At 37.2% G+C, this 25,309-nt stretch overlaps 1 protein-coding gene across 1 annotated transcript in view; it reads left to right on the forward strand.

Annotated features, from left to right (window-relative positions):
* Window positions 1-25,309, forward strand: part of DCC (DCC netrin 1 receptor) — a 1,209,032-nt gene that overhangs the window by 793,799 nt on the left and 389,924 nt on the right. The window contains exon 8 of the mRNA XM_047769428.1: window positions 20,778-20,934. Within this exon, the coding sequence (XP_047625384.1) occupies window positions 20,778-20,934 (157 nt within the window). The remainder of the gene's footprint in view (window positions 1-20,777; window positions 20,935-25,309) is intronic.

Here is a 25,309-nt window from a genome sequence, read left to right on the forward strand (position 1 = left end):
AGAAACAAGAGATATTCTCCATTAACAAATGGAGGTGACATTTGCAAACATTAAAGGCGAAACTAGAAGTTCTCTTAGCCGTTTCCTGGCTGTTGATTCTTACTCCTTCACACAAGCATTGCCCCTGTTGTCACTCCTCAGGGCCCTTATTTAGCATTAGCACTAGGTCATTGGTGGTTTTGTGGGTAGGCATCATTTCTGACAAGGAAAACCATACCAGGAAGTTATAATTGCTGGAAACTCGCATTGATTTTTCTTTGCTTGTTGAAGTCACATTTGTGTAATGGATTTTCCAAGTCCATCTCTTTACCAAGCATGTTCTCTGAACCTCTGCTTCTCATTGCAACCACTGGGATGACTGAAACAAAAACTATGCCATTCTCTTCATTTCTAGAGCTGCATTTCAGTGACAGTGGGGAATATGGGGTGGGGGGGCAGGTAAGCAAAAGTTGATGTAACCTCCTTCCAAAGTTGATGTAATCTGGCAAACTTAAGTTCATGAAATGGAGCGGGAGGAATGATAAAATAAGAATAAGGAAGCCAAGAATTATCATACAAAATATATTTTTAACAGCTATCTTTTTATAGAGTAGAGTTGATTTACCGTATCGTATCAATTTCTGCTATACAACATAGTGACCCAGTCATACATACATATAAATTCTTTTTCTCATACTATCTTCCATCATGATCTCTCCCAAGAGAGATTGGATATAGTTCCCTGTGATGTATAGTAGGACCTCATTTCTTATCCATTCTAAATGTAATAGTTTGCATTACTAACCCCAAGCTCCCAGTCCATCTCACTTCCTCTCCCTCCCCACCTTGGAAACCACAATTCTGTTCTCTATGTCCATGACATAAAATATACTTTCGTTAGGGTGAGTGAATTAAAGATCATATGGCAGGAATGCCAGTAAAAGTCATGTTTATTCTATGAAGAGAAAATAATCAAATATGATTTTTTGATTTTGCTATCTTTTATCTCAAGTCTGGATAAAAATCTCCAGCGTTGTAGGAATCATTTTTTTGTGAATATCTCTGGTAATCCTTACTGATTCTTCCTTATTTGATGTGGTTACAATTAGGAGTACTGCCATGGAGGACTGAGATCTACTTTCAGCTGGGCAAAGTTTCATGTATTTTCTTCCCTAAACATTCCCAAATCTCTTGCACTTATTCATATTCGTTAGTTTGCATGAATGGGGGAAAATAATATTTAACAATTCAAAGATGGCTAAATGGAAAACCTAAGATTTTCATTTCGTAAGAGACATTTGAGGGTGATGGAATTGCTCTCAATCTACAAACCATTTTTTTCACAATTTTCTGTTTGACTAATTGCCTATGACAGGTATCACCTAAGTTCCTCTGCTCAGGCTGGCCTGATGCTACGACAGAGGCAGAGCAAGCAGCCTCTGCTGATGAAATAGAAAAGCTATGCATGGGCATTTTTCATATTGATTTTTCCAGTGTATGATGTCAGTTAATTACTGAGAGCTATTCATTGCATAAATGTAAGCAATCATTATGACCATATTTTCAATTGATTTTTTTCCCCCTGCAGACATGATTGGTGATTTGTTCATTTTGAGCCAAACAGAAATGGAAATATCCATGGTTGTAAAATATATATAAGCACTATGTATGATGACTATCATATACCCATAAAGGGTAAACTCCCTGTAATAGACATACCGGTGTGTTTGCATGATCAGAGAAGCAGCAGCATACGCGATTATCATGCTATAAAATTGTAGTCATTATACCAAAAGAAGAATTTCTAAGATATTGAATTTTAAGTAGACTGCTTTTCCAGTTTCACAACATGACCAGAAAATTTAAAGAATCTACATTATATCAAGTGAAAAGGGGGAATTAGGAAGCATTTAAGTGTTGACAGGTAGGATCCATTTCTTTTTTTTCTTTTTGGCCATATCCGCAGCATATGGAATCTCCTGGGCCAGGGTTGAACCAAGCCACAGCTGCTGCAATGACAGATCCTTGAACCCCCTGCACCAGGCTGGGGACCAAATCTGCACCTCCAGAGCAACCCAGGCTTCTGCAGTCTTATTCTTAACCTGCTCTACTACAGCAGGAACTCCAGGATCCATTTCTTGATTCTGGTAGTAATTTATGGGTTTATACATCTGTCAGTTTTATATAGCTTATCAAAGTATATACTTCAGATTGGTACCATTTATTGAATAGAAATCATACCTCAATAAGGTTTTTTTTAATTAGAACTTTATTACCTAATTGTTTAAACATTATTTGGAGGAGTACCATTCATTTACCATGTCTCTCGTAATATTAAATCATTTATGCACATGAACAGCAACTACATTTCACTCAGAATATACACTTAGGAGGAATTGAATTGATCATACCTATGTTAATATGTTGGATGTTCTCCAAAGGGCCTTTCTGAAGACAGTTGAGACTTTCTCCAGTAGGCATGATGATCTCCACTTTCCTAAGAAAAGGAGAGCAGTAACTGACCTTTTGGGAGTTTCTCATGTTGACCTACATGATAGGTTGCTGTATCCATTTTCTATTGCTGGATAATAAATTCCCACAAACTTGGTACCTTAGTATGACATGCATTTAATTACCTTGCAGCTGCCATGGGTCAACTTTGTTGAGTTTTCTGCTTTAGGGTCTGACCAGGGTACAATCTTGATGCTGCTCATGGTGGAGGTCTCATCAGAGGCTTGACTGGGGAATGACCCACTTCCTTGCTTGTAAGTTGTTGGCAGAATCTGTTTATCTGGGTCTATAGGACCAGCATCCCCATCTTCTTGCTGGTCATTGATCAGTGGCAGCTCGCCTCTTCAAGGTCATCAGGAAAAGTGCTCTTTTCAGTTTGCTAAGGGAGCTTTATAAGCTGTTACCTAATTAAGAGAGTGAGGACTTTTATCACTTCTGCTTTATAATGCAGGAGAGTGCCTCTCTCATCAATTTTGCCATATTCTATTGACTAGGAATCCAACTGTGCTTAGTCACCTTAACATCACTGAGGTCACCTGAGGGTAATACCCACCACAGTTGTTTTACAGAGGGCCCTGAAACAAATAATTCCTTAATAATATATTTAATAAGTAAAGGAATATATTTAAGTTTGGAAACATATTTCAGAACAGGTTAATGAGAGTGTGATTTGCTTTTAAGTTACAGAGTTGTTAGTACATTTAAAACTCAATTTAATTTGTATTTGTTTGGCTTTCTAGAATATTCTAGAACCTTAGCTCTTGTACAGAATCAAATACATCCTTACAGGCTGCATCCGGCCATGAAGGAGTTAATGTACCTCTCTAACATTGTCAGTTTTCTTCCTCCTCATCCATAAAATAAGACCTATAATTTGCGAAATTAATCTGCATTCTTGAACAGTGACTGAATGAAAAAACTGAGTATTTTAATAATTAGCTATTCAATTATCTTATGGTTGTCTACTGTTCATAAAATCAAAAACATAATATAAAATAACATAGATCATAATATTAGTTACAGATGTCAGCTTCCTCCTTTTTTTTCCTGAAGAAAAGGTGTTAATGAATTACTTTAGACTGATTTCTGACATAATTGCCAGGATTGTACAATATATCATTCTACATTTATGCCAGCAAATTAGCATCTGTGATTCATTTGGTGGTAGCTTTCTTAATTTTATCATGCACTAAATACATGTTGCTTAGGTTTTCAAAAAACAGGTGGCTCTATACCTACTAGACTGAAAAGAATTTACATTTCTGTCATTGAATTAGTGAGTATTTCAAAGATGACACTAACGATATGCCTGTGGGTTTACAGCAAAATAAGGCTGCCACTCTGACAAGCCACTAAATACTGCAAATGCATCAGTAATTTCAACCTGGGAAATATGACTTTTAATAACTTTAGCTTTTTTTTCTACCTATTTTTTTTTCATGACAAGTACACAACACTCAGCACTTAACATTCATTTTCAAATACCAGGAAGGCAGCTATAGATGGTGTCAGTAGAAGTTGTTTTTAATAATCTCTGTGCTTGTACATACTATATGGTTATCAACTACAGCCAAGAGCTGGGGTTTGCAAACAGTCTCTGCCATTTGATCAGTGACCTTTGGTGCATTTCTGAAATGCCCAAAGCCTCCCATGATGTGAATCCACTTAATGTGCCCAATGATTTGCCCAATACCTGATACATAGTGATCATTCAAAAAAAGTGATGATATAATTACTTATAACAATAAACAATTGTTCTCAGTGTTCATATCTCCTTCCAGCCTAAATTGTTCCCCTTGGTGGGAGTTGGGGGGGGTGTGGCAACTCATGGGGCAAAAAGCAGCACTTATTGCATTATTTCTAATTTTGAAACTTTCTTCTGGGATCAGGAAGTCATTTGGACTCACTATACCTGAATGATAGAGGCAGTGGGAGTTCTTATATGTGTCTTTAAAATGAAGAAGTAAAAGCTTAGGAAGATTGAAGTGTTTGGCCAATGTAGTGCGCTGGCAAAATTGGTATTAGTAGTCACCTTCTTGTAATCTAATTCCTAGTTATTGTGTTTTCCTCTTAGGCATCTCCTTTATTTAACAGAAATGTCCTGTGAGTCAGGCGTTAATGTATGTGCCTATTTTCTAAATTTTCACTCACTTGACTTACAAGATAGTTTTAGGGGTTAGGTACTGCTATTATCATCCACAGGATATAGGTGAGGAAACTGAGGCTCAGAAAGAGAAAGTAACTTTTGTAGCTACATACACCTATTATGTGGCACAGGGATTTGGCTCTATGTTTAACCAGTCCTCTATTGCCTTTCATTCTCAGATGTTACTTGTTTTTTGCCTCTTGGTCAATATAATATCAAATAGCACCAAATCTCCCTAGCTTATGATCATTAGAGCCTCTCTACTCAACCTAACATATTGAATCAGTCACTGGGGAAGGTACAAAGAATGTGTGCTTCAAGAGAGAAAGGGGTTATCTCAAACTACATTTCCATCACCTAGAACAGATCTTGATGTGTGGAAGAGGACCAGCAAATATATTTTAAATGAATAAACGATCAGATGGATAGATGAATGAAAGAGTAAGTGTATGAATTAAGTATGTACCTTTTTTAATGGAGCTTTTAGTCTAAGGAGACAAGCCATAATACAGATGAATAAAAGGTTTTATGTCTTCTTATTCCTTTGGATTGTTCAGGAAAGCTTTCTATATATAAAACTATTCCAGTCTGGGTGAAACAGATTTGCTCAGTTTTAAAATATATATTAGAAAAACATATGCTAAAATCCAAATTAAACAAGCTTTTATCTTCATGGCTCAGTCTCAACCCAGATTAATTTAGTAGAGGTGAAAATGAATTCTCTCACAGAAATTATCTTGCCATATTTTAGCATGACATTCCTGTATGGGTGGCATTTTTATGAGAGAAACTAAAAAACAGAAGTAAGAATGGGGTGGGGTGAGACTGTAGAATGCACCTTATCTTAAATGTATCCTGCAATAAAGGGATTAATAACATTTTGAGATTAATAGTAAGGATTTATGAGACAAGTTTTTCTTTTCTTATTTTTAAAATCTTATCATAAAAAATAATAGCATGTTTATATTTTAAAAATTGTGGATCACTCAATTTGCTCAATAAAGGAAACAAAGGATCTATTCAAAAAGGGAAACTAGTATAATCAAGAAAGGAGAATGGAGTTTCATATAAAGATTAATATATGCAAAGGGAAGAGGAGGGAAAAAATATCATTGTGTGGTGATGGAGCAGGTTGGGTTTATTGTTTTAAGATTGGAAAAATGAGGTCTGAGAATGAAATTTCATCGGTATATATAAAACCATGGAGGACATGAAATGTGGCCATTGATTTATTCAACAAATCTCAGTATCCTACATCCCAAGGATCACCTCAAAATGTAGAAGTGGTTGTGTTAGTATGAGTTATAAATATATTTCATAGCAGATGATAAATTCAGAGTGAAAATGGCACAGGAAGCTCCCTAATATGTCATTATGATAACTTAGAAAAATTTTAATACACATTTCTAAATTCTACCATTGATAGCATGAGGGTTAGTCAAATGCTGATACAGCATGGTTCCTGGTGAAGCATCTGTCAGAGAAGAACCTACCAGACTCATTACCTAGGTAAAAAGTGGATAACTTCCTTTAGATGGGGTTATTATGAAGACATTGTGATGAAGGTACCTAGTGACTTATATTTCCTGTTTTTCAATGAGCTGAAGGTGTAGTAAAATGACCTAAATATGAGGAATGGTAAAGTAAGAGAATAAGAGCACACATGGGTAGTTATCTTCCAAAACAACACCATCACAAACTGGACCATGTTTCTGAGTTGATATGCGTGAAGGAGACTATAGACAAGAGTAAGAGTGAAGTAAAATTGAAAATTATGTATCATCACTATTGATTGTCAGATATAGGAGAGTCTTAAAGGAGAAAGAAGTTGAAGTTTCTGACAAATTTGAGTTTTACAAATTTGCTGGCATCAAATTTTCATCTTTAGAGAGCACTTAATTTATGTGCAAGTACATCCTAGATTTTAGTGATCCATGACATCCTTACCCTGGACCAGCATAACTTGTGATATGTTAGTTTTTAGAAACACAATTTTAACTTTCTGGATTTCATGGATCCCTGTGGTTATTCAATCCTTTCATCTGAGTTATTAGGATATAAATGTTCTCTTTGATAAATTTAATGGGTGCCTTCTAGACTTCCCTCAGCAAATCCTTCGACTCACTGCTTCACACTTCCCTCTTCTTCATAGTTACACATTTACAAAAAGTAAATCTTCCACAATTTTTAATTTTATGGCCCTGGATATTATTACTTCTCATTTTCCTACCATCCTCAATGATGTTCCCACTCTTTTCTAAGGAAGCGCGCAGAACACCAAGTTACTCAGGGTACCATCCTAGGCTGTAAAACTCACTGTGATGTGCCTGTCAAACTCCTTACCCAAGACTCTCCCCATAAGAAAAGCAACCTTGGTGATGACCAGGTTCATGCTCTCTTGGAATTCATTATACCAACTTGAGTAAAACTGTCTTTCCATTCTGTCACCTTTAATTTTACAAGCTATTCGCTACTACATAAGCTGAAAACCAGAATGAAACAAGAAGCTCACTGGAATCCAAAGTATTATTCCCTACAATGAAATACAAAGTGAACATACAGTTAGATTGGTGTCAGGCATTACACAAGCAGGAGTGTGAATCATTAGTGCTCTGAATGGGGTGATGCTTCCCAGATGGATGGATGTCGTCTACGTGCTTTGTCTCTCTGGTCTGTGTTTGGAAGTCATGGTGGTGTACATCCCTTTCAGCCCTCCAGGATTCACCTTTCCACACTGGCTGACGGATGTTTGCCATGACCACACTAAAACTGAACACTGTTCTTGTTCATTCTTTTCTTTAATTCTTCACTCAGAATGAAATGGCACACTCCTAAAAGATAAATGTCTTTTTTTTCCAAGGAGTCTACTCTAAGCTTTTTTAAAAACACCAAAGCTAATTGCTTTAGGGTGATTATAAACTATAATTAGAGCAACAGTTCCTTCTCCCTTTTCTAAATAAACTTTCTATATACTGTGGATTTTTTTTTTGATTTATAGAAAAGTTGTATAGATATTGCAGAGCTCCTGTACACTTCTCATCCAGTTTCCTTCATTGTTAACATCTTTCATTACCATGGTGTATTTATGAAAATTAAGAAATCTAAATTTATTAAAATTTAGATTTTACCAGTTTTTCCATTAATATTTAATGTTTTCCCGTCTCAAGATCCAATCCAGGGTACCACTTATGTTTAGTTGTCATGTCTTCCCTGTATCCTTTTTCCGTAATGGTTTTTGTCTCTCCTTGTTTTTCTAGACATTGAGTGTCTTGAAGAGTAGGCCAGTTATTCTGCAGACCATCTCCCAAACTGGGTTTGTCTGAAGCTTTTCTCATGATTTAGACTGGGGTTACAGGTTTTGAGAAAGAATACCATAGAGGCAAAATGCCCTTCTTTTCACATAATATCAGGGCTAGGTGATAGCTGCATGACATCACTGGGCATGATAACTTAAGTAATAACTACATTTGCCAGGATTTTACCATGAAGTTTGGGTTTTTCTCTTTGCATACTCTTTTCTTTGGAAGCAAGTTTAGTTTTTGCCTTTCTGCCTCTCTTTTTAATTATTGCAGTCACCTTTATAACTCAAATCTAGCATGATTCTATTGCATTCTCTGTTAATTCTCTAGTACATAGAGAATTGTTGCAGAAGGCAATACAGCCATGTGCTCTTGTCTGGTCAGGGGTACCTCCTCTCCTGAGAGCAAAGAGTGATTGATTATAGAGAGTTCAACAATAAAACTTCTACAGTCCCCAAATTTCCTAGCCCTTATCTATACCCAAGAGAATTAGATCCTAGAAAGGATCATTTACATCTTTGGATTATGATGTAACAGGGTGGCAGCAAGGACAGAAGACAACTTCTCTAACTCATCTTGTACTGGGTTTGTTTGCTAGTCATCCTTAAGTGGATTTCTTTAAATATTGTATTGTGATCCCTGTCCAGATATAACTCTAGTATGGAGGGAACTTTCATAACCATATGTTCTTGCTTATTGCAAAATAGCTTCAGAATCCCAAATTCTTTATTAGTAATTTAGAAATGTTCCAGTAAGTGTGGAATGGAGCTCTGAATTCTGTACAGGTAATTTTTTTCCTCTGTCAAAATATTTACTTGTGAATATAGTGTATCATTTACTCTTTGCTTTACATAACCAAGGTGTGAGAATGATGTTTTCCTTCCCATTTGAAGCTTAATGAATTTTTGCATTCCTGAAGGTGAAGGCCATAGTGCTTTGTGTTTTTACAGTGACATCCATTACAGTGAAATAATTCTTTTCGGTGGAATTAATAATTGCCATGAGTGAAATAAATACAGAACAAAGGCCTACTGTATGGCACAGGAAACTACATTCAATATCTTGAAATAACCTACAATGGAAAAGAATCTGAAAAAGAATATATGTGTGTATATATATATATACACATATATATATGCATGTGTGTGTGTCTGTGTACATATATCACTTTGCTATACACCTGAAAGTAACACAACATTGTAAATCAACTATACTTTAATATTTTTAAAAAAAAAATTGCTCTGATGAGAAGATAAAAATAGGAATTTTCAAATATATTGAAATAAATGTTATATACTGATACTACTTTCCCATCTTCTCTCTTTCTTATAGCTTTTTTTCTTGGTTAGTTTAATTGATTTGTGATACCTATTAGAATATTAGGAAAGTCAGTCCTTTATAATATTACTAAAAATATTGTCCAAGTTTGTCATTCATATTTCAGTCTCATTTATTATGCTTTTCCATACAAGGTTTTAGTGGCAACATAGTCAAATTTATCAATATTTTTCTTCATGGGTTTTATTTATCATATTCCTAGAACTGCCTTCCCACTTCAATATGTTTCCTATGTTTCCTTCTTTTTTTTTTTTTGAGTAGCTTTTGTGTATTTTTTTTGTGTTTATTTTTGGATACTCTATTGTTCTGCTCTATTGTTCTTTCTGACCCTCTTTGCAATAGCACACAGAAATGTTTAGCATCTCATCTGGGATCACACAGAGAGTAAGTCACAGAGCCCTGTTTGACCCCAGTAAGCCCTTGTGCTTTCAAGTGCTGTAAAAGCTGCCTCTCAATGTGAAGATTTATAGACATTTCTGGTGTGAATTTCCATCCTAAGATTACTGAGCCTTCCTATGCAAGGGCAATCTATGTTTTTGCTTAATAGAGAACATGCTGATATTTATTAAGGTGGTAAAATAGTCAAGACAAGGGTTGGTGCCATTTATTTTCCTCTTTATCTTTAGACTCTGTCTGTAACTGCACTCAAAGTATTTTATGGGTATCATCTACTATAATCTCTGTCTTTGTGATTATATTAAATAAGAGGGTTCATGTGATGTTTTGACAGTGGGAAAAATTCAGAGATAGGAGGCACATAATCAGTAGTGACTTTGGCACAGAATTCCACTCTATAATCATTAATGACCCTGTAGTTCCCATCATGGCATAGCAGTAATGAACCCAACTAGTATCCATGAAGATGCACGTTCAATTCCTGGTCCCTCTCAGTAGGTTAAGGATCCAGCATTGTCATGAACTGTGGTATAGGCAAGCAGCTACAGCTCTGATTCAACCTCTAGCTTGGGTACTTTCATATGCCACAGGTATGGCCCTAAAAAGACCCCCCCCAGAAAAAAAATCATTAATGACCCTAATTGCAAACCCTTTCTGTTTTCATGTTATTTTAAACCCAGCTATCACCCATGAACTGGGTGTTTAGGCTGCCACTAGGATCCAAATTCTGCCTCAAATTTGAATGAATCATTTTCAAAGAAAAAAATAAAAAAGAGGGATAAAAGAAAGGAAGAAAAAAAGAAAACAAAAAAGAGACAGATATGGAAGTTATTGTTGCTTCCTGGGGTTATAGAACCTTAGTTGTAGCAACCTTAAGGATTAACTTTTCTGCACACTAGGAGATATTTTCCCAACTACTAACTGAAAGGGAATGTAGACTACCTCCTAATTGCAATCCCAGGATTCTTTTCACTTTATTTCAGAAAAAAAAAATATATCATCTATCATGCCTCTTACTTGATGGTAATGAACATGTAACATATTTTGCTTTAAGTAGAGTAGCAACCGGGAGTCAAACTTAAAATAGATTACGATAAATTCATATTGGTATCTTGTTTCAGAACTTCACATGCCTTATATTATATTTGGAATTATTTGATAAAGTTACCAACCATAATTCAAACTGATATGGGTCTTTAGGTAAACTAACATATTTAATGATTTTTTTAATTAAACAAGACTTCTTAAAAGACCCATCTTTTCTGTAAGAATCCATATTGTTCTATTTAGAGTGACCAAGGAGAATACTGGCATTTGATGCACAGCCATAATTTATGATTATCTAATGTGTTTTTATTACTTAATCAGCCATCTCTGGTAGTTACTCCTTTTGTGCTCCTACTTAATGTATTTGAAGAATGAGTGCTAGGTTCAGGTCAATAAACCTCTTCTATGGTTTACAGCTTTACTATTATTCTCCTTGCTGTAGTACATTAAAAACTAAAAGGGAGGAGCTTACATGAGTAATCACTCAGCGGTGCCTGCAAAGTCACTGTGCCTACTGTCTTACTTCCCAGAAAGGGGAACACAACAGAACTGGTCTATCTGTCAGTCTCTCTTAGCTGTATAAGGCTTAGAAGGACAAACTCAAAAAGAAACAGGGATCTAAGGAAACACTATTCTTTGGCATTCTGTGATTCCTGTCTCTTTGGTGGCTTCATAACAGTGATATAAGGTTCTGCTTGTGTAACCTTAATTGGAATAAGTAATAATTTTATCTTAGTTTTATATCCTCCTTTATTCTTTTTTAATCTATATTTTCCTTTAATGTGTCCTGGGTGGCTGTAAAGTTCAAGGATGAGCTAGGGTTTTTAAACACGTAGGTCCTACCAGTGACCCTCGGCCTTCAGTGTCCCCTCACATACCCATTTCATCCTTTCCAAAGCATGTAGCACTTGATAAACCTACCATTCTGAAACTCTTATTCTCAAAGAAGTTCAGAAGGTTGAAAGTAGCCCATCCTGGCAGTGAGCATTTCCACAGCTACATTTACACAATATACTTAAATGTTTAAATGTATTTTACATCTCATGGACCAACTTGGAAGTTTGCCATTAGTAGAACTCACTGAATCATCAAACATAATTGGAGCCTTTTTTTCTTCTTTTGTCACTTGGTATCCTGAGATAGTAAAAGCAGTTCTTAAAAGCACCTACGTTATGAAGTGAGTTGCTTAAACTTTTAGTTCTTCTTATTTAATTTGCATTATCTTCAACTTGCTTGTACTTGAGTTTCTTACTAGAAAAATTCAGTTGCTTAACAACAAAAAAAAATTTAAGATTCTCTAGCACTGAGTCAATTCTTTTTTTCTTAATGACGCAGCCTGTCTGCTTTTTTCCTTTGATAGCATCTTATTACCAAAGGAAATTGCATGGAAAAACGATGCTCTTTAAAGCTTGCCATGCTGATTTGTATCAGCAATGCGTGTGTTCTTTAGATGTTCTTCATGGCCAGAGAAGACAACTGCATGGCAGTCCAGGACAAAGCACCATATGGCTGGGATGAGGTGAATGATGATAAAGGCACATGAGGGATGGGAGGAGAGATGTCACAGCTTGTCAGGCTTTATCCCTAGAGGAAGCTCTGGTGACAGGGGAATGATTGAAATGGCACGTTTGGGGTCCCTGGGCATGGAGAAGGGATAAACAATGACTAAGAATTCAATGGCATAAACTCAAGGGAAAGGATGGAAACAAGGGGAGTTGGGGGTTGGAAAGAAGATGCAGGTGGTGAAAGATGCCAGGGAGAGACATTGACAGGACTGATGATTAAAGATGGCCTCACAGAGACCTGGAATAGTGACATATGGAAAGAGTACAGTGATTAGTAAGAAAATGCAGAGGAGAAAAGATGAAGTAAATTCTTGAAGAAGTAGACATGTGGGGTGAGAAAAAGGGAAAACAAAGGATGGTTTTCTTCTCTGCTACCTGATTAAGGAAAAAGGGAGAGCATGAGGGGACCAAGTCTGGTCCCTGGCTGTAGGAAGCAATCGTGTCCCCAGTTCACCTGACCTGTCGAAGACCAAATCCTCCTTAAAGCCTTTCCAGTAGGTTTTCTAGATTTCCAGCCAGACAGCTTGACATGGGGCCAGCAGAAACAGATATTCTGCTCCCTGGATCTAAAGATAGAGAAAGTAAAAACACCGCTTACTGAATACAAATCAGACACAAGAAACTGTGAGCAGCCCTTGAAATCCATCTCATCATCACTTGACCCTATATGTTAAACATTTGCATCACTTTTTAAATGTGGAAAATAAGCTTCACAGAAGCAAAATAACTTCCCAAATCACATAGTCACAGAATGTCAGAGCCGGGATCCAGCATCAATTAATTGCGATTTTCTAGTCAAAACCCTTTGTTTACATAAATGATGGATTAGCCGCCTCCACAAACTGCCTATGGTCATTGCTCCATTTTGGGTAAACTTTTTAAAAGGTATGTCCCTAAATAAACAAGGGGAAATAAAGAAAGCATTAAAAGCATACAATGTACAGATATGAGTGTGAAAACATTCATTCACACATGTACTGTTTGACCCTTTACCAGATTTTTTTTCCTCCTTATTTCGTCTTTTGAAAAGATTTTAACCTCTGCAAGATGCAGTTCTCTCTGCTGATATGATAATACTTTCCAGAATTAGTTATTTCTACTGACAGGATAATACTTTGCAGAATTTGTTTTTCTTCTTATCTCTTTCTGTGGCCATAGATAAATCTTAATATACCACTTTGGCCTGGCAATTTCTCTGATGGTGGTCCTGGGATATGCCTCAGACTGCCTGTAATAGAACCCCTGGTTCTCCTGTGGACACACAGGTCAGCCCCAACCAGCCTTCCAGGATGGCATTCTTTTCTGCTTCTTAAGAAGAATATTATTCCTCTTGGGAATATGCCTATATGAACACACCATCTATGTTGTTGGGCGTGTCACTGGATTTCAGAAATATTTTTCCCCTCTCCATCTGATTAAAATGGAATATTCTCATCCCAAATCTACACTCCCTGGGAACCTTCTTTGAGTTCAGTTTTTCAGCGTATGTCATAATTTATCAGCAGAGTAATAACAATTAACATAACCAGCTTGCAGTGGTAGTTCAGTTCCCTTCCAGTACTTAGTCTCAAATACCCATTTTTCAAGGATGTGAAAAGAAATGTTCTAATCACAGTCCTAATATTACAATTTCACAAATTCTCAAAGCCTTTCATTTAGCAACACGGCCAGAATGCATAAGATGTCTCTGATGTGATGAATTACCCTGCCTGAGATTTGGGGATTAAAGTGAACAGTTTAAACTTGGTTCCAGCTCTTAGCAAGCAGAGCATATACTTCAAGATAGGACACCAAAAAATGACCAGACCACAAAAGCACACTGTAGGAATTATCCTGAGAGGATGCTTACTGTCCTGTAAAAGCTCAGAAGAGAGGCACATAAGCCAGGGTGGCCATCAACGAGTGACTGGAATCTGAAGAAGCCCAAGTCAGAGCAGTGAAGCAGCTGGTAGGAGAAATTCCAGCTCAAGTTTAGCATATGGAAGTAGCAGAGGTGAAAGCCTGAGGTCTGTCTGGAACCCAGCAAGTTCAGCATGGAGAGCTGAGAGACAGCGAGGAACCAGGCCTACAACTCAAGTCTTTAGAAACTCCTCAAGCATAGCTTCTCACCCTAGAGATCTTCAGCTGGATCCTTCTTTGGGTTTACTGCTGCCTAAGGCAGCTGAGAGTGTAGGCTGGGACCAGAGGAGCCACGTGGGCGGAGATAGGTGCTTGAGGATGAAGAATAGGGGCAGGGAAAATTCCCCAGCTGCCATTCCTTTCTGGAACTGGGAACCAGATTAAAATAGGCCTTCACCCCTTGCCTTGCACAGCCTCATCCCTCCATTAATATTGAATGGATAATGATTGGATACATATATTGATTTATCAAAGAAAACTCAAACATGTATCATCTAACTCTATAGCATGATTACTCTGGAAAGTTGATGAAATGATGTTACATAGATTTCTGGAGACAGAATAGAAATGATTTAGTGAGAAAAGGTGTTCTGATTTCTAAACAACCATCCTGCTGAAAAATTTAGGATGGATCTCATTTGTAAATGAGAGACTGTCTCAAACTTTGTGATTGTCTTACATGTATACATCTTACACTTTCAAAATGCTCTCTCAAAAAAAAGTCATGATTTAAAAATAATGAATTCTTAACTTCAAGCATAAAAATAGGAGATTGTTAGAAATTCAATATAGATTGGTTTCTTTGTTTTGGATACTAACCCAGTGAGTTATTTTATGTAAAGATTTAGATTTAATGAGTCATTGTAGAGTTCATTAATTGCTATCTCATATTAATGTAAAATGAAACATGGTTTCAAATCACTCTTTTTTAAAATCAACTTTTCTTAGATTTACTAAGTCTTTCTACACTGACTCAAAAATCATGATTCTTTGAGTTCTGAAAATTATTTGAAACTTTAGGAAAAAAAATATTAATCCTTATCGTTTTCAACCACACACACACAAGCTTTTTTTTTTTTTTTGTAAGTTTGTGAAATTACTTTGTGAACTATAAGAACTTTAAACAAAAATTTAAATGTTAGCTACTTCTCCATTCTCTATTTAGATAATTAAAAGCTAAAGTTTGATGTCAAGGGAATAACAGGAAAAAAGTATAAAAGGAAAAGGAATAGTTGTTTGCCCTTAGCACAATTAGATGATTAGACAAAATGATCCTATCATTTCATTTATGTTTTCTATTTCTATTATGTTTTTAATCCAATCTTCTATGAGTTCCCACTGCAGCTCAGTGTTAATGAACCTGACTAGTATCTATGAGGATGTAAATTCAATCCCTGGCCCTGCTCAGTGGGTTAAGGATCCAGCATTGCTGCAAGCTGTGGTGTGGCTTGCGGACTTGGCTCAGATCTAGCATGGCTATGGCTGTGGCATTGGCTGTAGCTACACCTCTAATTGGACCCCTAGCCTGGGGACTGCCATATGCCACAGGTGTGCCTATTAAAAAAAAAAAAAAAAAAAACTTCAAGCTTGTAAAGCAACTAGTTGATCTGGTGGCTACATTTGTAGTATTTTAATTAATGATAAGGAGAATAATAGGGAAATACTCGATTAATCTCCTATGGATTACTTAATGTTTAATGCAAATTAAATTGTGTTTTTATGAATATATCTTTCATATATCTCTTATATTTGAGGTTGGGCACTGTTAATAAGCTCAGAAAAAAAATAATGTCTCTAAGCTCTGTATATTAGAAATCTGACAGAAAAAAATCTCTGGTATCTGGGGAGAATGTGGCTCCACAGAAAAATTAACCCAACAATGAAATCATTACCAATGTTATTGCACTGACATTATAAGAATATTATTATTAGTTTTGGGTTTCAAAATTATCTATTTTTTGCATTTATTTTATCTTTAGAAATCTCCTTTTGCTGGATTTTGCTACGATAAAATTTTTTTAAAAAGGTTCTTAAAAAAAATAGACTATATTATAGCATGGCAGATTCGCCTCTTCTTCTCCATGACAACAGATAAAGAAGCTGTAACCATGACAACAGTAATGGACCAGGAAGATTAGGGCCAGACTGGAGATTAGGCCTCCAAGAGCAAAGAAAAGAAGTCCTGATTGGTTCTTTATTGAGACCTTATGTGAAGACAAGTTACTGTTGAGAGAAAGCATGGAGGATTAGTAAGAACAAAATGATTTTCCCTGTACAAAGTAAGAAGCCATTCCTTTGTTAAAAACATGTCCCTTCCCTTTCATATAATGGCTCTTTAAATTGAGGTAAAGACTCCATGATTAATTCTATTCTAAGTTTTAACTGATAAATCGAGTCTAGACTGGCTCTATGAGAAGCCACTTTGGAGGCCTGGAGAGAAAAGCTTCTGTGGGGACCCCCATCAGCCTCCTCCTTGGTAGCCCCTGAATGGGTAAGAAACTAGCTCATTTTGGATGGGATACCATCTATAAGCAAGGTGCTCTGGGGAAAAAGAATTTGACAGGTCTCTTTTGGTCTTTTAAAACATATCTCTCTTCCTTCTTAGAAATTCTCAAAAGAATGTTTCCAAGTCCTCATTGTTCACATTTTGTTTTTTAAGTCTTTTGCTAAAAAAAATCTTGAGAGAATCCCATTTTCTTTAACCTGGTGAGATTTATAGGTATAACATTTTGAGAAAATGTGCTGTTTATGATTTCACATGGATGCATTGATTAAAGGGGTTTTTCATCATTTTTCAAATGATACATGTATAGATATGAGAATGTTTGGTCAAATGGAATGAATATTTTTCACTGTAAAGGACTTTTCCAGACTGACTTCTAAAACGATTGTAGTTTTCCATACTTTGACAGTAAAAGAGTGTACCTCACTTTAGCCAACATTGTGTACTAACATTCTTTAAAGTCTTGCTACTTCGACAGATTTTATTTATTTATTTATTTGTTTATTTATTTATTTAAGCCACCCCCTGGCATATGGAGTTCCCCGTCCAGGGATCAAATCTGAATTGCAGCTGTAGCCACACTAGATCCTTTAACCCACAGTGCCAGGCCAGGGATTGAACCTGCATCCTGGCATTGCAGAGATACCACCAATCCCACTGCACCACAGCAGGAACTCCCCGACAGATTTTAAATAGACTTTACCTGATGGGTTTTTTTTTTTCAGTTTTATTTAAGTGTGCACTTTGTTATTTGTCAGGTTGAACCCTATTTTTTTAATTTATTTATTTATTTTATCTATTTTTAAATAAAGATGTTCATTATTTTGATTTTCAGACATTCCTTCTTATTAGAGCTATTAACTAGATGTCTATTCGCTATTTTACAAATACTTTGAGTCAGTCTTTCCAGAGAAACTACATATAAACTAAGCCAAGAGGAAAGTAGGACTTAAGTGAATTGAGGTGGGTTTGTTAGTATGGGAGCTGCCTGTGCAAAGGTCCTGGGGAATTGTGAGTGGTTCAGCCTAGAGAGAGTATATTCAGTGTAAGCATCCAAAAGCCAGAAAGCAGCCATGCAAGCCCTGTGAGAAGAGTGGCCGTGTCTCCTCTGCACCAAGAAGAAGGACTGGCAGGAACAGTTGTTCTGAGCATTTTTGCTGAATGAGTGGAGCTAAAGAACATTGCTTCCTGTGGACCCCTGCAAGCCTCTCCCCAAAGGTATTATTTTTCAGGCAACAGTATGCACTAGGAATACCTATCATGCAGGAAGGTTAATACCCATGGGATTACCCTCAGCCTATGGTGAAGGAAGAGCAGGTAAAGAAATCCCCCAAGTGTGCTTCTTGGGCCAGACATCGCAGAGACCTGGGCTGCATTGACTCCCCAGGCCCACACTGGCAGTGCCCTGGAGTCACCCTCAGTGACAACCAGCTGATAACTCAGCCTTTCCAACCTTCCCCTGCTGCCCTTTCTCACATCGTTGACTCTCCATTGGTCTTCCCTGGGATCACCAGTATTTGTACTGAAAGCATCTTCTTAGGGGCTCTTTATGGGGGAGGCTCACCAATAAAAATGATAAACAGGAGCAAAGCCAACAGGCAGACTGAGAAGTTAGAGTTTCTCTGAGGTAAAGAAGAGCCACCAAGGATAAATAGTAGAGGATATGAGCAGATGTGTCTTTTCACAAGTTTATTCTGGATGCTATTCAGAGAATACAGTTGAAGAAGGCGATTGAAAGGAAAGCAAAGGAGTTGGAAGACAGGTGTGACAAGTCTGGTGAGAGGGAATGATGGCATGGATAGGAGTGTGACCATGAAGAGAACATAGAGTATATTTAGCAGATGTCCGGGAACGAGAATACTCAAAGGGGTGAGTGAGGGTGAGTCAGGAACATTTCAGGGTTCTAGGCTATAGAGTTGAGAAGATAGTGTAGACACAACTGAGTTAAGCAGGTTAAAGGGCAGTGACAGGCAGGGAGAAGATAAATTCACTTCAGTGGGCTAGTTTAAGCTGTCCATGGTGTCTGGAAGTAAAGGCTTTTTGTCAAGAGGCTTAATATCACCCAAATTTCGGAAGGGGGGTCATGTCATTGGTATGTGGAAATTCTCAGCCAAGGTTTGAACCCGCACCCCAGCAGCAGCCTGAGCTACTGCAGTGACAATGCCAGATCCTTAACCCACTCCACCACAGGAGTAACTCCTATCACCCTTATTTTTTTTTTCTTTTTTTTTTTTTGTCTTTTTCGTCCACACCATGGTGCATGGAAGTTCCCAGGCTAGGGGTCAAATCAGAGCTACAGCTGCCGGCTTATGCCACAGCCGCAGTAACGCCAGATCCAAGACATGTCTGCAGTCTACACCACAGCTCAAAGCAATGTCAGATATTTAACCCAGTGTGTGAGGCCAGGGACCAAACCCTCATCCTCATGGTTCCTAGTTCGGCTTGTTACCACTGAGCCACAACAAGAACTCCTGTCACCCTTATTTTTAAGAGAGATGCTTCCTCTCCAGGCATCAAGCTCTCTCCCTCCCTTTCCACTCTGCCATAAAAGATAGACTAACTTATCACCAGTCTTCCATTTATTTCAAATATTGTGCTGATCAAGAGAGCAAGGGGAAACTGTATCTACAGAGAAGCTGGCTAAGAAATTGTGGTGCTGAAATAACTGAAAGCATTTGCATTTCTGGAAAAACTCTCTTTCTCTTTATAACCAGTATATATTTTAAATCAATTGTTTCTTGAACCATTGAGAAATGAGATACACACACCCAATCCCCAGCCCTCACACCCCTCCAAATGGATTTTTCCAGCTAATGCGAGTTTAGTTCACAGCAGGAAAGCTCACTCATCCAGCCACTGGAGAAAGTAAATGGAAGAAGGGAGACTAACTTCCATAAAAACTAGAGAAAATGGGCCACAAAAGCCAGTTTGAAGATTAAATGTAGACAAATGGGTACTTGTGATTTGGAATTAGGAATCAACAGTCACAATGAAACACATGTTTCTTAGACTTGGGGATTTGAACAAGTAAGCAGAAAACAGAGATAGCCAGCAAATATAAATTAAGAAATCACACACACACACACACACACATTTATTTTATTTTATTTTTGTATTTTTTTATCATTTATATTTTTTTCTACTGTACAGCATGGTTACCCAGTTACACATACATGTATACATTCTTTTTTCTCACATTACATGTTCCATTATAATTGACTAGACAAAAGTTTCCAGTGCTACACAGCAGGATCCCATTGCTAATCCATCCCAAAGGCAACATTCTGCATCTATTTACCCAAGTTCCCAGTCCCTCCCACTCCCTCCCCTTCCCCTTGGCAACCACAAGTCTATTCTCCAAGTCCATGATTTTCTTTTCTGCACACACACACATTTAATTGCAACCATCTATTGGCAGACTATAAATGCCCCAAATGTTTGAATAACACTTTTCCAATTATAGATGATTCAGTTATTCCAATAACTAACAATCATTAAATTTGGCTAAAATACAATGATACTCAACAAGCATACTGTCATGGCATATCTTGACACCTTGTAGAATATTTCAGTCATTTCTTCTGCTAGCACGTAATCCATGAGAACTGCTTCTATTTTTTGTTAGCTCTTGCCAGCGTTTAACTTGCTACTTTTAATTTTCTATGGTCTTTGTAAATATGAAAACAAACTCCTTCACATTGTATCTGGAACAGTATAAACAGGCTCTGAGTGGAATAAGATTTTCTAATAATTGCTTGGTTACCTAAAGCTTTTGTCAATTGTTGTAAGTCTGTGTTCTGTTTCATGACGAAACAATATTTTTCCTTATTGTCATGGATCCCTTGAGTAACAGAAACTGGAAAAATATGCAGTAGTATTATCTATATTATTAATTTGCCAATTTTTATAACCTACCCCCAAATTCTAATATACCTTTGATTCCTCTTACTGTTTAATTGCTTTCTTGTTTCTTCCTCCCTTTATAATCTATGGAATTTACCATTCTTTGTTTGCTAATGAGTGTTCTTTGCCTTCCTGTACATGCCCTTCCTGTGTCCTGATACCTCTGACAGCCTCCTCTCCTTCTTCCTTAGCTATCCCGAGCTCCAGCATCCTTCCTTCTGCTCCCAGAGATGTAGTCCCTGTCTTGGTTTCCAGCCGGTTTGTCCGTCTCAGCTGGCGCCCACCTGCAGAAGCAAAAGGGAACATTCAAACCTTCACAGTCTTTTACTCCCGAGAAGGTGACAACAGGTAGGTACTCCAATAAAATTCAGCCTAATCTGTCATGTGTTTAAGTGCAGACTGTGGGCTTATGGTGGCGGGAGTTCTTGAGGAAGAACTTTGGAGACCATGTGCAATCTCTCCTCTGTGCCCTTGTCTCATTACTCAGTGGTGATACTATGCCTCTCTGTTGCCTCTGTGGTTTTTAAAAGCAAGATTGTGTATACAGTCAAATTCAGTTATTTATACAAAACTTCCTTGCAAAAAGACAAGCATATGAATGTATGATATCAATTTGTTTTAATTGCTTTGATTTTCAAAGTGATTAGTAGCGAACAGAATTAGGCTGCATTGAGAGAATTAAGTGGGGAGGAACCTCCATGGCTAGGATGCAGTCTCATCTCTATTATTGATGTCATGTGATTTCAAAAAAACAGTATAACTTCTCTGAGCCTCACTCTGCTCTTTAATATAGAGGCAATAATAGTACTTACCTTGAAGGTTTTTGTTGGGATAAAGTTAGTTTGCATTTATAAGGGTCATTCAAGAATGTCTATATTTGGTAAAAGTTCTTAATACCATTAGTCTAGGCAAAAGTGAGCTGTATGCGTCTTGTTTCAAGATGATAATCCACTGTTAGTTTTTTGTTTTCTTTTTTATCATCATTTTTTTCCTAAAACATTTCATGATTTTAAGACTTTAGAGTTTAATTTGTAAGTCTATGATAGATATTTGTTAAGTACCAATCTGAAAAATAAACCATGTAATGCCTCTTATTTCTTTAAATTTTATACACATACTTATTGTATATTCTGTATTTGGTCATTCTAATATCTGCAGTCTTTGTGCATCTGATTCAGAGATGTGTTCCTGTTGACTCTTCCTCAAGGGGGCTTGTTGCTTCCCACATTTGAGTGATTCTTGATTATTAACTCTAGCCCTTAGAAATTTCTCTGAGGGGATTCTTAAGGTCATGGCTTAAAGTATATTCTCATGGGAGGATTTGCTTTACCAAAATGAGACCATATTAAACAAAAACTTTGTTGTCTTTGGCCCATATAGGTCTCATATTGATATGTTATTCATTATTAGAAAGTCCCTTAAGTAAGGCAATATATGGTTCTCCACCATTTTTAACGTATCAACTTAAATGAGTGAATGCAGACTTGTGGTGACAAACTTTTGGAGAGATTTTGGTTGTTGTCATTTCAGCTAAGCTAAGAGTAAAGCTGGCATGTATGCACCTGTTCTCTCATGAAGCTAATTTCATTTTCTAGTTGATCCACTGAAGTTTGCTCTTCCAGGAGCCTGGCTGTATGAAAGGTTTTCCAATATGTCCTTACACACTACTTACACCTGAAGCTTTGTTTCCTATTCTCTTTTCTGGTTAGTTTCTAAAACTATTAGCACTAGACTTCTACTGATGGGCAAATACCCTCAGTTAAACACCAGCCCCACAAGGCAGTTTTCCCTCATGACAATTCTCTTACTTTACTGCCAGCCTATTTATGGACAATCTTTATGATAAAGGGATTTTGGAGGAGTCCCTGCTGTGGCTCAATTGAATAGGCAGCACCTCTGTGGTACCAGGACTCAGGTTCGACCCCTGCCTGGCACAGTGGTTTAAAGGATCTGGCCTTGCCACAGGTACAGCATAGATCACAACTGTGGCTCAAATCTGATCCCTGGTCTAGGAACTCCACCTGCTATGGGGGGCCAAAAAAGAAAAAAAAATAAATAAAAGGGATTTTGAACAATTTACCCAACATTTTAGGTGTGCTATAACCGAAGAGTTTTTCCATGTACTATCTACTTTGCCCTATTTCTTGAAATGGAATTTTGTGATATTTACCAAATCCCCATGTGATTGGTATTATCATTATACATCATTAATTATCAACATTTGAGCAAGTATATTTGAATATAAGTACATTCAATGTTTGGAAATGTTTATTTAAGATTAAAACTTAAAGCCATTCTAAAAATATCTCATTTAGAAGGAGTCAGAAATCTGGGGAGCTTTTTAATGGACCTTTCCATTCTACTTTTTAAGCATTTTATAAGTTGTTCTCCTCATCAGTTTTTTATATTGCCAATTAAAGGTGATCAAAGAGATAACACAGAAAAGCTAAATTTGGAGAAACAAGATGTAGCCAAACCCCAATATTCTGTAGAGCAGAACAGCTATTTTCAAATATACTCGGCAGCCCTACTTGTGCCTTTCACAGGGAGGGAACTGCATCATTATGTTCCTCAGTAGATGAAGATTTTGATAGGGCAACTATGATCTTTATAAAATACCTGTCTGTTGACTTGGCTGTGTTCTCAGTTTCACATCTTTCCTTCCATATTAAACCTCCTCTTACACATAATCTATCCAAAGTGGACACCCACTGGTATGCATGGCTTCCCCAGAGGTGGCAGCTTCTTCTTTTATCCTTGAATGAAGTCTGCGCTCACTTCCCATAAAGTTTACCATGCAATGGAAATGTAATCTGTTTCATGCATGTATATATATAGAATATTTTGGGTGGTGGTGGTGGTATGGAGGGAGGAGAGAGGGGGAGGAAGAAAGAAAAGGAGAGAGACAGAGAAATGTCAAGTGCCCTGGTGGGACCTGGTTAATCACAAGTCTGAGCTCACACTAATCCTGGTTATCACTATTCATTCTTTTTTTTTAATTTATTGGAGTGTAGTTGATTTACAATGTGGTGTTATTTTCAGGTGTACAGCAAAGTGAATCATACAGACACAGATACGTAGTAGGTCCTCGCTAGTTATTACATTCCACATATAAGTGATATCATATGATATATGTCTTTCTCTGTCTGACTTATTTCACTTAGTGTAATAATTTCTAGGTCCATCCACGTTGCTGCAAATGGAATTATTTCATTCTTTTTATGGCTGAGTAATATTCCACTGTATATATGTACTGCATCCTCTTTATCTACTTCTCTGGTGATGCACATTCATGTTGCTTCCTTGTCTTGGCTATTGTAAATAGTGCTGCAGTGAACAAACGATGGTTTTCTTTGGATACATTTCTACAAGTAGGATTGCTGAATTGTATGGTGGTTCTATATTTAGTTTCTTCTGGAGAATGGACTAGATGGCTGATGCAAGTATCCCAGTGTCCATTGAAGTCATGTGGGAGAAGCCAGGATTCATGTGTGAGGCTTCTAGTCTCTCAAATGTATGAGTGCTTTAGACATACCATGATCTTTAAGAGACCTTCAGGATTTGAAAGGAACAATATAGTTTGGTCTTGCCAGAGTGTTATTTAGTTCAAAATTTTGCAGTATGATAACCAGATGGAATAATACAAGTTCTCTCATGCTTCATCTCAAACCCCTTTCCTTTCAAGTTCACAGCAGCAAAGTATATCCTTTTTAAGTTTCTGTTTTCTTTTACAATCAGATCTGACTTTAAAATAAAAGGAAAGGAATACACATATACCTATAGCCTATGCTTCCTAAGATCCTTCATTACAGTGAAGAAGTAGGCATTTGTTGTAGTCTTATCTCTGCAATATTTAATTCTGAGACCTCATGGGAAGTCTTGTAAGTTCTTTGCGTGTAGCTGTGGAAACTGGAAGAAATAATTCTTTCCCTCCTGTCTTCATGTATCCCCATGGATCTTCTGGCAGCACCTTATATTTAACCTACCCCAAGTTGTACTCACTGTCTCCTCCTTAAATATATTTTCCTTCACTCTTCTTGGTTTATGTTAGTACCTTCCATCCTGTTGACCAAGCAAGAAATTCAAGTCATATTTTACTCCTCCCTGACTCCTAGCATAGCCATTATTCATCAGGGCCTGCCAGGTCTACCTCAGCCACAGCTCAGCCAGGTCCCTTTATTCTGTTATCTCCATCATCATTTAACCTGATCTCTAACAATAGTTTCTCACCATCCAATCCATCCTCCTCACTGTCTTGAGCTATCTCTTTGAAATACAGTTTGGATCACTCACTTCACTGCTTTAAAAATGTGAGTATATTTTAAAAATTCAAATATGATAAACATTTCTATATAATGACATGCACATAATAATTTCTAAACTCCCTTGAATGGAAGTCTATCTCCAATCTACATATAGGTCGAGTGTGCTTCCCGTATGCTGTGATGGTTAAAATTATACCTATTAACTCCAAATAGCTGGATTTGGAAATGGTACTACTATTTTATCAGATGTGTTTGTTTTGTGTATTTAATGGTGCAAAAAGCAGGCAGAACATCTCTCTGCTGTAGGGGACAAAGGGAAGATGGATTCTACCTGTTAGAATTGCTATGAGAACTAATTGAAAGAAATCCAGTAAAGCATCCAAGCCAGTCACTACACGCAAGCAGAATGGAGGGTCTCAAAATAGTGTGAGCTCAGGGATAATATGGAATAGAGGCTG

Source organism: Phacochoerus africanus, chromosome 2 (assembly GCF_016906955.1).
Source record: "Phacochoerus africanus isolate WHEZ1 chromosome 2, ROS_Pafr_v1, whole genome shotgun sequence".
NCBI classification, from domain to species: Eukaryota; Metazoa; Chordata; class Mammalia; order Artiodactyla; family Suidae; genus Phacochoerus; species Phacochoerus africanus.